The sequence below is a fragment of the Myotis daubentonii genome, chromosome 1, assembly GCF_963259705.1.
Source record: "Myotis daubentonii chromosome 1, mMyoDau2.1, whole genome shotgun sequence".
Taxonomy (NCBI): Eukaryota; Metazoa; Chordata; class Mammalia; order Chiroptera; family Vespertilionidae; genus Myotis; species Myotis daubentonii.
The window spans coordinates 92,595,502-92,609,761 of NC_081840.1; the positions used below are offsets into that span (position 1 = coordinate 92,595,502).

At 39.6% G+C, this 14,260-nt stretch overlaps 1 protein-coding gene across 1 annotated transcript; it reads right to left on the bottom strand.

The window, feature by feature from the left end:
• Nucleotides 1-1,239: 1,239 nt before the first annotated feature.
• Nucleotides 1,240-2,869, bottom strand: LOC132225954 (apoptosis inhibitor 5-like). The gene is given in 2 exon segments (XM_059680880.1): nt 1,240-1,360; nt 1,363-2,869. Coding segments are annotated over 2 exon segments (1,509 nt in total). The 5' UTR covers nt 2,843-2,869; the 3' UTR covers nt 1,240-1,331.
• Between the last annotated feature and the right edge of the window lie 11,391 nt (nt 2,870-14,260).

The window sequence follows — 14,260 nt, forward strand, 5'->3', positions numbered from 1 at the left end:
TAAAAGATGCCTAAAAGCAATTATTGTAAAGTTCAGGACCACTATACTATGTACCTTTATACAAAATATTTTCATTTTCAGTCTGGAGACTCACACACACACATAAAAAGGAAATGGCTGGTGTAAACCCCAAGGCTACCAGAATATTAGCTCTCAGGAAAACAGCAACAAAAGACCCCCCCCCCCCACCCCAAATCAAGTGTAGTCTTTTGTTAAATTTTTAAAGTAAAAAATCAAAACTACCACATACTTATTGTTTTAAATAAGATTTACCAGAAGAGGAATGAAATAAATCATACATGGTAGAAATAAAGATGAAAAAAAAAAAGATAATTGATTTGTGGATACCACTGTGCTGTTTTGATTGTTATTTCTGAAACATATTATTGTTTAAACACAAGGCTAAATGTATACTTGCCTTATTTCTCTCCCTCTCAGTTTAGACTGAAAACTCTAGAAGGGCAAGAATTAATATATACAGAGATATATAGACATATTTCCAAATCCCCAAGGCTGCATTAGTATATCCTTAGGGATATTTGTTGAACTGAATTGTGGGTAGAGAAAACCTTCTGCTCTTTCATAAAAGACCTGTGGCAATAAATCAGACACTGAAATTGAGCTACATCAATTATGTTACATTTATGGGTTAAGGACAATGACCAAACAGAGAGGATACTTTAAACTCTTTATGGGTTATGTAAAGGAAATATGATTCTGCTTTGCATCGACATATTAATCTTCACTTATTTATTCACTCATTCGATCATTCATCTGTATTTACTGAGCCTTTATCTAGTGTAGCAGATCCTGTGTTTTCTGGAACAGGATTTTTAACATTAAAGAGCTGCCTCTTGGTAGCTAATGAATATCTCATTTTACCTGAATAAAAACCAAGAAGTCACAAATAAATGAAAAGACATCCTATGTTTATGAATTGGAAAACATAATATTGTTAAGGTGTTGATAATACTCAAAGCCATTTTTGATTCAATGCCATCTCTATAAAAATCCCAATGATTTTATTTTTTTTATTTTATTTTTATTTTTTTTATTTATTTTTTTAAATATCGCTGTGGTTTTACCTTGGACACAACCACGGTCTGTTACAAAAGTAGATCATACATACAAAGGTATAAAGAACAATAAGTTTTTAGCTGAAGGCAGAAGTCCTTTTAAGGGACATCCAATGAGTAGTAGAATTTAAGTATATTAAGCTCTAGTAGAATTTAGGTATATTAAGCTCATGACGATGCTGAAGAATGTGATGTCTTATTCAGTAGAGTCTTCCCCGACTACGATTTCCTCGTGCTCCCCAACCTCGGCCACCTCTACTTCCCCTGAAGGCTCCTCTCATAAAGTTGCCCAAACTGCTGCTATATTTCCCCCTAGGAGGATTATAAATCTGCCTTGCATCTCTTTTTGGTCCTGCTGGAGATTTCTTGGCTGGTGAACCAGAAGTTGTATCTTCAGTGGCTCTCTTTTGCCCAATTTCAACCTTCTGTACAGGTTTCCAGGATAATGTTACTGTGCTCTTATAAGAGGGAGGAATGTGGAAGAGATCCTTGATTAAAACATTGATGTTATTTGTTATTTTCAATGCAACCACTCTAATCTTGTTCTTGTCTGTTTTTAAGGCCTCTCCCGTTTTACCCTGGAGAGCCAAGTGAAGTTGTCTGATATAAACCTGCAGGCTCTGAGCAAAGTACTGCAGCCTAATTTTAAAATCTTTGAGCTTTTCTGCATTCAGTTTGGCTGTTAAGAAATCTGGAAGTTTTCGACCCAACTGGTGGAAGCTGTACAACAAACATTCAACATAACTGAATTGCAGCTTAGGTTCTTCATTACCAGCATTCTCCCCATTTTCTGCTTCTTCTGGAGGGAGAGGCATGTGCTCCAATAGCTTATCCAACAGTTTCCTTAAATTTGTTTCTATCTTTTCCATGTCACCACAAAATGAACTCAGTTCTGCCAACAGTTTCAATACCTCCAACTGTATATCAAGACCCTCCACTGGAGTAATTAAGGAGCTGAGGTTAGGTAGAACCTGCTCACAGAAGTAAGTCACAAACCTTGTGGAATGCACATTTTTCGAGAAGAGGGTTACCGCCTGCTGAGTGCACTGTAAGAGCCTGTCCACACAGTTGGGATCTGACGGGTTGAAGGTTTGTTCTAGGTCAGCCTGCTCAGCCACCAACTCTACAAGTTGCTGTCTTCCAATCACTGTCTGTAAGCTCTTTAACCCAGACAGTATATTCATGAACAGGACAAATTCTTCACCAGTCACATCTTTTAGGGCCTTTTTGGATTCAGTTAGTATAAGTTCCTCTACTTCCTTTGTTAAGACCTCTTCTGGTAAAGTGTTAAGTTTTGTAGAAAGGAATTTGATTGCTCGTTCTCTAACAATGTTTTCTCCTTTAAGGATTTGGCTGAATAAGCCACCTAAAGTCCCTTTTGCATCCATCTTAAATACACTTAATAGGGCATTGTTCACTAAGTTAAATTCTGCAGAGTCATCTGTTTGCAAAAGTTGGGTTAGAATATCTGCCACTTGGGGAAGATTTTCTCCAGTGGCAAATTGAGGAAGCTCTTTAATTGCTTGCCGTCGAACTGATGCATCTTCATCCTCACAGAGGTCTAACTGTGCATTGATAGCAGAATCAGCCAATTCTGGAAAATGCTTAAAGAATTTTGGAATAAACTGAGCTGCCAACCTTTTTTCCTTGGTACCACCTTTCACACCATCCAATATCACTTGATAGGCATCTTTATGCTGGCCCACTTGCTCCATGGCATCGGCTAGGATGCCATAGCTGCGGTAGAGCTCCTCTACGGTCACCATGGTGAGCGACAAGCCCAGGGCTAGCTCCTGCGGGTTGTCGTTGTCCTCCTTGTCCTCGCTGGCTCAACTGCCGCCCCCGAAGTTCCTGCCCCCAGCCCGCGAGCCACTCTATCTCTTTTTGTTTTTTGTTTTTTTGTTTTTTAAATTTTGGTGTATAAGTGATTCAGATTGAGTGTTGGACAACTAAACCTTTTCCAGGCTTTCGGCCTCACCAGTGGGGCCCTTGCTGGTGCCTGAAGGATATGGACCAGTTCCCAGGGAGCAGACGTTTTGGGGGAAGCGGGGAGAGCGAGTCTCAGCATGGAGCACTGTGAGACTCCTCAGTTGTGGTGTTAGAGTCTCTGAAGCTTCTCTTGGATCACAGGCTGGAGTGCCTGGATGGCTCCTCACCCTGCTGTAGTGGAAAGTTTCCTCAACGAAGTTTAAAAGCTTCCATCAGCAAAATCCCAATTCCAGGTGAAGGTACTGCAGGATCCAGGGAGACAGTATCCGCTTGAGAGCTGGCTTTCCAATGCAGCCTACATCTCCTTGGGCCTGACTTTATACCCGGGCCATAGTAATCTCCTCATTGCCCATCCAATGGGATCTTGAGAGGAGGCCTCGTTAATCCTTTCACTTTGAGTAGGCCACCTTTTAAATCAAAGTAAAAACGGAACTGCAATCGTTAAGCAGATTAGGATGTTAGAAATAAAGGAGTGTGCTAAAAATACAGGAGTGAGTAAGTGAAACCACACAAATATTCGAAAAGATAACCCACCCTAGATTAGCAGTAATTAATATCATTCTCTCAGAACCTGGTAGATAATCAATCAGAGAAGAAAATTAAATGCTATGAAAGTTTGAGGAGAAACCAAGATGGCAGCATAGGTTAACGCCGGAGATTGCTTCCTCGAACAACCACTTCAAAGAACAACTAAACGATGGAACGGACATCATCCAGAACCACAGGAAGGCTGGCTGAGTGGAAATTCTACGACTAGGAGGAAAGAGAATATCATACCCAGACTCAGAGGAGGCGCAGTGCTGAAGTGAACTACTCAGGTGGGGAGTGCGCGTGCGGAGCGGGCTGGAGGCGGAGGGCGTGGTTGTTGTTTTCAACCGGGAAGGAGTTTCAGACTCTGAGCTCCAGATCCGGGTGAGTCTCTAGGGACCCAGACTCAAACGGGAGAAGCAGGACTGTGTCCAATGATTTTATTTTTTGCCAAAAAACTTCACACAAAACCACCCTACAATTCATATGGAATCTCAAGAGATTCCAAATTGTCAAAACAATCTTGAAAAAGAAGAACAATATTGAAAGTCTCACATTTCCTGATTTCAAAACTTACTACAAAGTTACAGTAATTAAAAGTGTGATACAGACATATAGATATACAGACCAGTGAAATAAAATAAAGAACCCCAAAATAAACCCTTACATGCACGGCCATGTGATTTTTGACAAGGGTGTCAAGACCAGTCAATTGGGCAAAGGAAGTCTTTTCAACAAATGAGGCTGGGAAAACAGCACATCCACACACAAAAGCATAAAGTTGGGCCCTTAATTTATACCATATATAAAACATAACTCAAAATGGATTAAAGACCTAAACTATGAGCTAGAACTATAAAACTCTTAAAGGAAAACATAGGGGAAATATTTCATGACCTTATATTAGGCAATAATTTCTTGGAAATTATTGACTGAAAGCACAATTAAATTAAAAAAATTAGTAAATTGTATTTCACCAAAACTGAAAAATTTTGTGCATAAAAGAACATTATTAACAGTGAAAAGGCAACCCACATATTGGTAGAAAATATTTTTAAATCATATATCTGATAAGGAATTAATATTAAGAATATATAGAGCTGCAACTCAACAACAAAAACCAAACAATTCAACTGAAAAATGGGTAAAGGACTAGGTAAATATTTTTCCAAACATATACAGATGGCTAATAAACACATGAAAATATGTTCAACATCACTAATCATTAAGGAAATGCAAATCAAAACCAAAATGAGGTACTATTTCATACAGATTAGGATGGCTATTATCAAAACAAAACAAAATAACAAATGCTGGTGAGGATATGAAAGAATTGGAACATTTTTCCACATTGCATTGCTGATGGGAATGTTAAATGGTGCTACTATTATGGAAAACAGCATGATGGTTCCTAAAAAATTAAACATAGAATTGTCATAAGATCCAGCAATTCTAATTCTAGGTATATACCTCAAGTAATTGATAGAGACTTGAACAGATATTTGTGCATCAATGTTCATAGCAGCATTATTCACAGTAGGAAAAATGCAGAAATAATCAAAGTGCCTACTGATGGATGAATAGATAAACATAATGTGGTATATGTATACCATGGGATAGTATTCAACCTTACAAAGAAATAAAATTCTCACATGCTATAACATGGATGAATATTGAAGACATTATGCTAAGTGAAAGAAGGCAGACACTAAAGTATAAATATGGTGTGAGTCCCCTTATATGAGGTACCTATCATAGTCAAATTCATAGAGATAAAAAGTAGAAAGTGGTGGTTGCCAGGGACTGCAGGGAGGGGAGAATGGGAATTATTATTTAATGGATACAGTTTGTTTGTAGAGATGGTAAAAGGTTTGGAGATGGATAGTGGTGATGGTTGCATAACATTGTGAATGTACTTAATGCCACTGACTTGTATATAAAATGGTAAAAATTCTGAAATCAATGTTATGCATATTTTACCAAAATAAATAAACTACCAAATCTCAGAGGGAAGGCGAGGGTGGGTGGGTGGGCGGGAAGAGATCAACCAAAGAACTTGTATGCAGACATTCATAACCCATGGACACAGACAATAGGGTGGTGAAGGCATAGGGTGGGGCGGGGAGGGGTCCGGGGCAGGCTAGAAAGGGTCAATGGGGGGGGGGGGGGTAAGGAGACATATGTAATACTTTCAACAATAAAGATATTTTTTAAAAAATTAAATTAAGAGAAAACATCAATAGCCTAATGAAAAGTGGATAAAAATGTGGTACAGTTACACCATAGAATACTATGCAGAAGTAAAAAAGAAGGATCTCTTACCCTTTGAGACAGCATGGAGGGACCTGGAGAGTATTATGCTAAGTGAAATAAGCCAGTGAGAGAAAGACAAGGGTCATATGGCCTCACTCATACGTGGGATCTAATGAAAAAAATAAACTGATGAACAAAATAGATTCAGAGACATAGAAGCATGGAACAGACTGTGGAACCTCAGAGGGAAGATGGGGGAAGGTGGGTGGGTGGGAAGAAATCAACCAAAGAATTTGTATGCGTATGTGCATATCCCATGGACACAGACAATAGGATGGTGAAGGCCTGGCGTGGGGCGTGGGGGCGAGCCAGAAAGGGTCAAGGGGGAACAAAGGGGACATATGTAACACTTTCAACTATAAAGATTTTAAAGTAAATAAATAAATAAAATAAAAACTTTTAAATGGAAAAAAATATAAGAAAATACTGCTGACCTATCATCATAATAAAATAAAGAAATGGAGATTTAAAATCTCATGAAGTTCCTCAGAAAACAAGGGCTTCCCAATAGCGAGTGAAAAGACAAGACATTGTTCAGAGTCTAAGAAGGAGGTATCATCAATGAAAGAGAATATTTCACAGGTTTGACTTGAAACACCAGGTTTGTGAGTTTAAATATAAAAGCCCCCATTCTGTTGTTTACTGCCTGCAATTTTCAGTTTTTACATATTCCCAGGAGAAATGCCTTTTGAATTTATATATTAACACCTATACTCTTCTTGCATTTGAGAAAACAATTGAAACTGTTGGTATCTGAGAAGTAAAAAAATGACACAATGACGGATGCCACCTGAAGATTTTTAAAAAATATATATTTTATTGTTTTTTTTACAGAGAGAAAGGGAGAAGGATAGAGAGTTAGAAACATCGATTAGAGAGAAATATCAGTCAGCTGCCTCCTGCACACCTCCTACTGGGGATGTGCACGCAGCCAAGGTACATGCCCTTGACCAGAATCGAACCTATGACCCTTCAGTCCACAGGCCCACGCTCTATCCACTGGGCCTGAAGATGTTTTTTAAAGGAGAGAAACTGGTTCTTATTGAAGGTTAAGATGTTTATGCAGCCCAGAATACAGCTGGAAGTCTTTGGGTACCACTAATCTCACCTATTAATACCTTGATAGGTTTCTGCTGTCCTAATTAGCTAACCTGTGAACTCAGAGGTGTTTTAATTAAACAGAATAAAAAGCTTGTGTAGTATATCTTATAAAATTAGATCCTAGTCAACATTTGCAATGGTACCCACTTGGGCAAAAGTATAAAAAAAACTGTAGAAAGGTCAGTTTATTAGCTTAGTTTTTCTGAGCTACTCAGGATTGAACTGGAAGGCAAAAATGAGCTTTGCCTGAAATGAGGGCAGAGATATTTTCCGAAGGAACAGGAGGCCTTGGGACTCCATCCCACTGGACTGAAGCACCATTGCTCTCTATGCCAATCCAGGGCTGCTTTCTTCCCACTTATAACATCACTGTTGCTACTTTTGGGAGAAAAAACCATAGCAGAGGCTAATTAAGTTTTTTCCCTTTGATTTTTATTTTAATTAAGTGCATAATTTTGTATGGATATGTGTTTGTTTGCTCTTTACTTTCTCCCTGATGTTTCTAGCTACTTTAGGATTATGTGATGGGTAGGAAACATTAAAAAAAAGTTTTTTGAATAAAACATATGTAGTACCTTGTGGATTGTGGAGTGGAAGGAAAAACACTAGAGTTACATAGATCCTTTCTTTAAAAATTTTGGGGAGAAGAGTTTTGTTTTAAAAGCAATAAGGTTCCCTAAAACCCCTCAAATTTTGAGGAAAAAATATCATTATTTTAAGAGTAACCTTTATTTTCTGAAAAGAAATTCATAACATCACTACCTATCATTTAGAATACTGTTTCTTAATTTTTCTTAATGTATCAAATCACCTAGGAATTTTTAAAAATACTGGTATCCTGCCCCCACCTTAAATGTGAATCAACATCTATGTGTTACTGCCATTCATCCTATATAATAAAAGCCTAATACGCTAAGTGTCTGGTCGTCCAGTCAGACGTTCAACCAATCAAAGCTTAATATATTAATGATATGCTAAGACCGCTCAATCGCTCGCTATGATATGCACTGATCACCAGGGGGCAGACGCTCCAACCAGTAGGTTAGATTGCTGCTAGGGTCTGGCAAATCAGGACCGAGCGAGAAGAGCCATACATGCCCTAGAACCCTCCTGAGGTCCCTCCCAGGTTGGCCAACCTCCCACATCCCTCTCTGGCCCCGATCATGCACCAGTGGGGTCCCTCAGTCTGGCCTGCACCCTCTCACAATCTGGGACCCCTCAGGGGATATTGGTGAGCCGGTTTTGGCCTGATCCTGCAGGCCAGTCTGAGGAACCCTACTGGTGCACAAATTTGTGCACAGGGCCTTTAGTAGTTTAATAATTTACCTTCTGATTCTGATGCACATGACAGCCTTGGAATTATAGGTTTAGGGTGTTTTTGACATTAAAAGACAGGTAGTTAATCTGTTGCAATTTTTTCACTTGAATAGAGCTTTTCTGGTCCCCACTTTTTCTATTTTTTAAAAAATATATATATTTATTGATTTCAGAGAGGGAGAGAGAGATATAAACATCAATGATGAGAGAGAATCATTGATCGGCTGTCTCCTGCCTGCCCCACACTGGGGATCAAGCCAACAACCCGGGCATGTGCCCTTGACCGGAATCAAACCCTGGACCCTCCAGTCCGCAGTCCAGAGCTCTGTCCATGGAGCCAAACCAGCTAAGGCCCCACTTTTTCTATTGACATCAGTTAGCATTGTTTACATTGATCAACGTTCATGAATATGCAACAATACTACTTAGTAAACTGTTGAAACTACCTAAAGAAACTATATAAGCATCTTATACTTTTAATTTTTTATTTAAAATCTGTTTTAATTTTTCAATCACAGTTGACATTCTATAACTTGTAGAGTGATCACCCTGATAAATATAGTATGCCCCTGGTACTATACATAGTTATCACAACATTGTGGAATATAATCCCTATGCTGTACTTTACATCCCCATGACTATGTTGTAACTGCCAATCTTTGCTTCACTCTCTTTACCTTTGTCACCCAGCCTCCTCAACCCCTCCCATCTGGAAACCACCAGTTTGTTCTCTGTTTATGTTTTGTTAGTTTGTCTATTCTGTTCTTTAGACTTCACATGCAAGTGAAATAATATGATATTTGTCTTTATCTGAGTTATCATAATACCATCTCTAGGTCCATCTATATTGTTGCAAATAGTAAGATTTCATTCTTTTTTATGGCAGAGGAATATTCCATTCTATACATTTTTTTATTTAAAGAAAAACTTTTATAATGGATAACATAAGATAAAATTTAGATCTATGCTGCTGTTAATCACAGGAAAGTCAAGAATTTAGATGTTGCCAAAAATTGGAAACCTGCTTCCAGAAAATATTTGTAAGTAAGGGGATCCTTCTTTACCTAGGCTCATCTAAAAGCCACAAGAATCTGCATGTGGAAGGTTCTCCATTTGTCAGAGCATTGAAAAAAAGAAATAGAGGACGATACAAATGAAAAGAAGAATATACCCTGTTCATAGATTGCAAGAATTAACATCATAAAAATGTGCATATTACCCAAAACCATCTATAGATTAAATGCAATCCCTGTTAAAATACCAATGGCTTATCTCACAGATCTAGAAGAAATACTCTAAAAATTTATATGGAATTTAAAAAAAAACACTAAAAGCTGCAGCAATCTTGAGAAAGAAGAACAAAGTTAGAGGAATTACAATACCAGATTTCAAGTTATACTACAAAGCCACTGTAATCAAAACAACCTGGTGTTGGCACAAGAACAAGCATATAGATTAGTGGAACAGAACAGAGAACTGAGAAATAGATCCAAGCCTTTATACTCAACTGATATTTGACAAAGGAGGCAAGAGCATACAATGGAGTCAAGACAGTCTCTTCAATAAATGATGTTGGGAAAATTGGACAGAGACATGCAAAAAAAATAAAACTAGATCACCAACTTACACCATACACAAGAATAAACTCAAAATGGATAAAACACTCAAATGTAAGATCTGAAACCATAAAAATCTTCAAAGAAACCATAGGCAGCAAAATCTCAGACATCTCTCATAGCAATATGTTTGCAGATACATCTCCTAGGACAAGGGAAAACAAAGGAGAAAATAAACAAATGGGACAATATCAAAATGAAAAAGAAACCGACAATAAAATGAAAAGGGAGCCCACTGCAGAGGAGAACATATTTGACAATGACATATCTGATAAGGGGTTAATTTCTAAAATATATAAGGAACTCATACAACTTAACCAAAGGAAGACAAACAATCCAATTAAAAAATGGGCAAAGGATCTAAATAGACACTTCTCCAAAGTGGGTATACAGAAGGTCAAGAGACATATGAAAAAATGCTCAAAGTTACTAATCATCCAAGAGATGCAAATTAAAAACACAATGAGGTATCACCTTACAGCTGTCAGAATGGCTACCATCAACAAATCAATAAATGACAAGTGCTGGAGAGGAAGTGAAGAAAAGGGGTCCCTAATGCACTGCTGGTGGGAATGCAGACTCGTGCAGAGGAGGGGTGGACACTAAGGATGACTTGTTACTAGGGGCAACAAGATTGATGTGGAGAAATGAGGGAGGATAATAGATTCCTGGTATCTATTCTTACCTCCTAGTTATCTCAGAATCATGGTCTAGCACAGTGATCTTAGACCGGTGTGCTGTGGCACACTGTTGTGCCTCAAGAATTTTTATAAACATGCAATACCTGACTAGTCAGGGCCACTGACCTCTTTTCCCTTAGATTGTTAAATAAAAAACAAATGATAACAGCCAATATAACAATAGCCATCCAGTGTGAATGAATAAAAATTGTACCTATTTGTTTGTCAGATCGGCAAGAAATATAATGTACTTTTTTGGTGTGCAATAAAATTTTAGTAATTAGTTTATGTATGCCAGGAGATGATAAAGGTTGGAAATCGATGGTCTAGAAGGTTTGAGATATCACCTAGCTTACTGCCCTCGGGTTATAGAAGAGGAAGTTGAGACCTCGGAGGCTCATCCTCCCAACTCTTGCATAGACATTTCAAACACTGGCTCACTACCCATTCTTCCCAGGGAAACAGTTGTGCAGTGCTCAGAGCTTGGGGTAATAATGCACAGCTCTAAGGCCCTGTGCTGCTGAGGAAGTAGCCACTTCTATTGATGTGAGGATTTCTCCACATCAATCTTGTTACCCGTCGTGACAGGTCATCCTTAGTGTCCACCCTCCTCCACACCAGTCTGCATTCCCACCAGCAGTGTACTAGGGTTCCCCTTTCTTCACATCCTTGCCAGCACTTGTCATTTATTGATTTGTTGAGGGTAGCTATTCGGACAGGTGTAAAACTCATGTTTTAATGGTTCTGAACCTACCAGTGAGATGTAGGTAGTGATGAAATATCCTTTTCTAATAAAGAATCTGAAACATGATGACAGAGCCAAAAGGTGCTGACAGGTCTGAATTGAGAGATTCCAAAGCACATCCCGCAGGATGTCATATCCAAGGCAAGGTTTATAAACTTGAACCTGAGTCTAGTGGTCAGCTGGGTGTAATCTCAGTACGGTATTAAAAGGACTTTCCCAAGTTTCCACTTCCATGTATGCTTGAAAAAAAATTTTGTGGCTGAATCCCACCGACAACTGCTATTTCTCACCAACATATACTTTTGGAGCTTCTGTGCTTTCTTTAAACCCATTTGTGCTTCCGTGCCAGGCGGGAAAGAACAGGTAGCTTAAAAATACATTCTCTAAACCTTCACCACCAGGCTGGAAAGAAAACAATGTCAAGCTCTGCTGTGTCGGATAATAAATTTAATTACAGAGAACGCTCATGGGTGAGAACATTGGGACAGGAAGCAGCAATATACTGTGGCCCGCGAGGCAAAGTTTAGCGTCAGTGCTTAACTGCAAAGCAGGAGGCCATTATCCTTTGGCAGCAATTCTGCAGTGACTTTGCTTTGTAAGAATGAAAGCAGTGGGAAGGCAGTGTACTAGGTGGCAAAGCCACTTCTGACGGGGGCTCTCCCCTGCCCCCTGGGGCGCTGTGGCTTCATGATGTGAGATGAGAGTGAAGTGAGATGGAGAACCTGGAAGGGATTTATGCCCAATGTGGGCACCTCTAGGCTTCTTGTCTGGATGTGTGGGGATAGGGCCTTCCTCCCTCGCTGGCTTGAGATTCAGAGCAGATTAAGCTGACTGAACCTATTGGGAAGCCATGAGGAAGAGCCTTTCAGACCACCCACCTCAGGAGAATAATTCAAAATGGCTACCAATGCTGACCTAGCCCTGGAAGACGAGGGACACCTTGGAGACCTCGGCTCAAGGATCTCCCTGGCTCCCCATCCTTAACACCGCTGCCCCCAGTGCTCTGGGATGCGTTCTGCTCCACTTCACCCAGGGGCAGACGTGACTCATGGTGTGATGACTTGCCCAACCTCTCAGCTCCTTTCCTGTTTCCTCTCACACAAGCACCTTCCCTAAGAGAATGCTTGTAGTTTTAATCCCAAATGGGCATCTAACAGCCTCATTTTCCTCATGTATCAAATAGGAAATATTTCTTCACACCTTCCTTGCAGAGGTATTATAAAGACCAAATGAGACCATGTATGAGGAATGCTGAAAGTAATGCCTGGCATTAGCAGCTGATCTTTAAAATATATATATATATATATATATATATATATATGTATTTTTATATGTACATATATTATTGATTACAGAGAGGAAGGGAGAAGGAGAGAGAGAAACATCAATGATGAGATAGAATCATTGATTAGCTGCCTCCTGCATGCCCCCTACTTGGGATTGAGCCTGAAACCCAGGCATGTGCCCTTAACTGTAATTAAACCCGGGACCCTTCAGTCCTCAGGCCAATGCTCTATCCACTGAGCCAAACTTGCTAGGGCTAGCAGCTGATCTTATAAACAGTAGCTGTTCTGTTGAGCCGCACATGGATCAAGCCACAGCCCAAAGCTGTTGGGAACCTGTGTTCCCAGCATGCATTAGAGCTGAGACCGTGGCAAAGGGCACATTCCCCCACCTCCCTCATGGGTTCTGACATATTGAGAAGTCAGATACACAACTGACACATTTCTAGTATTCTGGGAAGTTTTTGTTTGTTTGTTTGTTTTCAGGACGATATAGAAATATCCAAAAAAGGTTAAAATCTCTTCTGTGCAGTATGGATAGGCTCTTTGAACCTTTGAATACCAGTGAACATGTCACCTTTTCCAGTGATACCTGAATTTAAGTTAGACTTCTGGTATGCCCCCTATTAAAGGAATCAGTGAGCAGATGGAAGGTTCTGGACAGGAGGGGCTTCCCTGTGCGGGGAATGAGGGTGGGGTAGCGTGGGCCACAATCCAAGTGACTGTCCTACTAATAAGTGGTGCAAAACAGTCCTGCTCTCAGCCTAGTGCAGGGGACCGGAAGCTCATTTTTATCAGATTTATTCCAGACACCTGGGAGCCATGAAAATCTATACTTAATTACAGAAAATGAATTAAACTTAGAGGTGTGAGTTATCCCTGAAGCACAAATATATGATGAATATATACCAAGTGCTGCATTTTTCTAGGCAGACATTTTCAAAAGGCCAACTGGCGAAGAGGAAATCGGCTGATGGTGCCCAGCAGTGTTAATAGGACCCGATCAGGAACGTTTTCCAAGTCATCTCATACCAGGGATTCTTCAGGGGACGAATTTTTGAAAGGACGTTAAGCCGTCAGCATAGTTATGCTTTTAAGTCCAAGCCAAAGGCTTTCTTTATTGATGTCCTGCACCTGCCTCTTTCAGCAGTTCAGTTTTTCTTTCCCTCAGCCTTGCTGCTTCAAAGGCATAATTTTCACCAGAAACAAGTTTTATTCTGTTGTTCGCACAGTCAAATTGTTTTTCAAATTTATTTGGCTTTTGACCGTGGACCAATCACAGTTCCTGCTTATGCATGTGCCTGCCCAGCAGGATGCTAATATAAATGCTCTCTGGTACTCAAGTGGGGAGCAGCCCTTTACATAATTGTACTAGAGCCAGATGGTCCGGTGACTTAGCACTCAGTCCAAATGTGTCAGAGACTTTAAACCCTGTTACACTTCCATTAGGAAAAGGTTCACAGATGACAGTTATTAATATTCATTTGCAGTCTAATTTGGCAAAACCAAATAAAAGCTAGCTGCAGGTGTTTCTATTTATTTATTATTTTTTTAAATTTATTTTTATTTTATTTTTTCCAAAGGCAAGAGCTCTGGGCCATCAGTGTAGAAA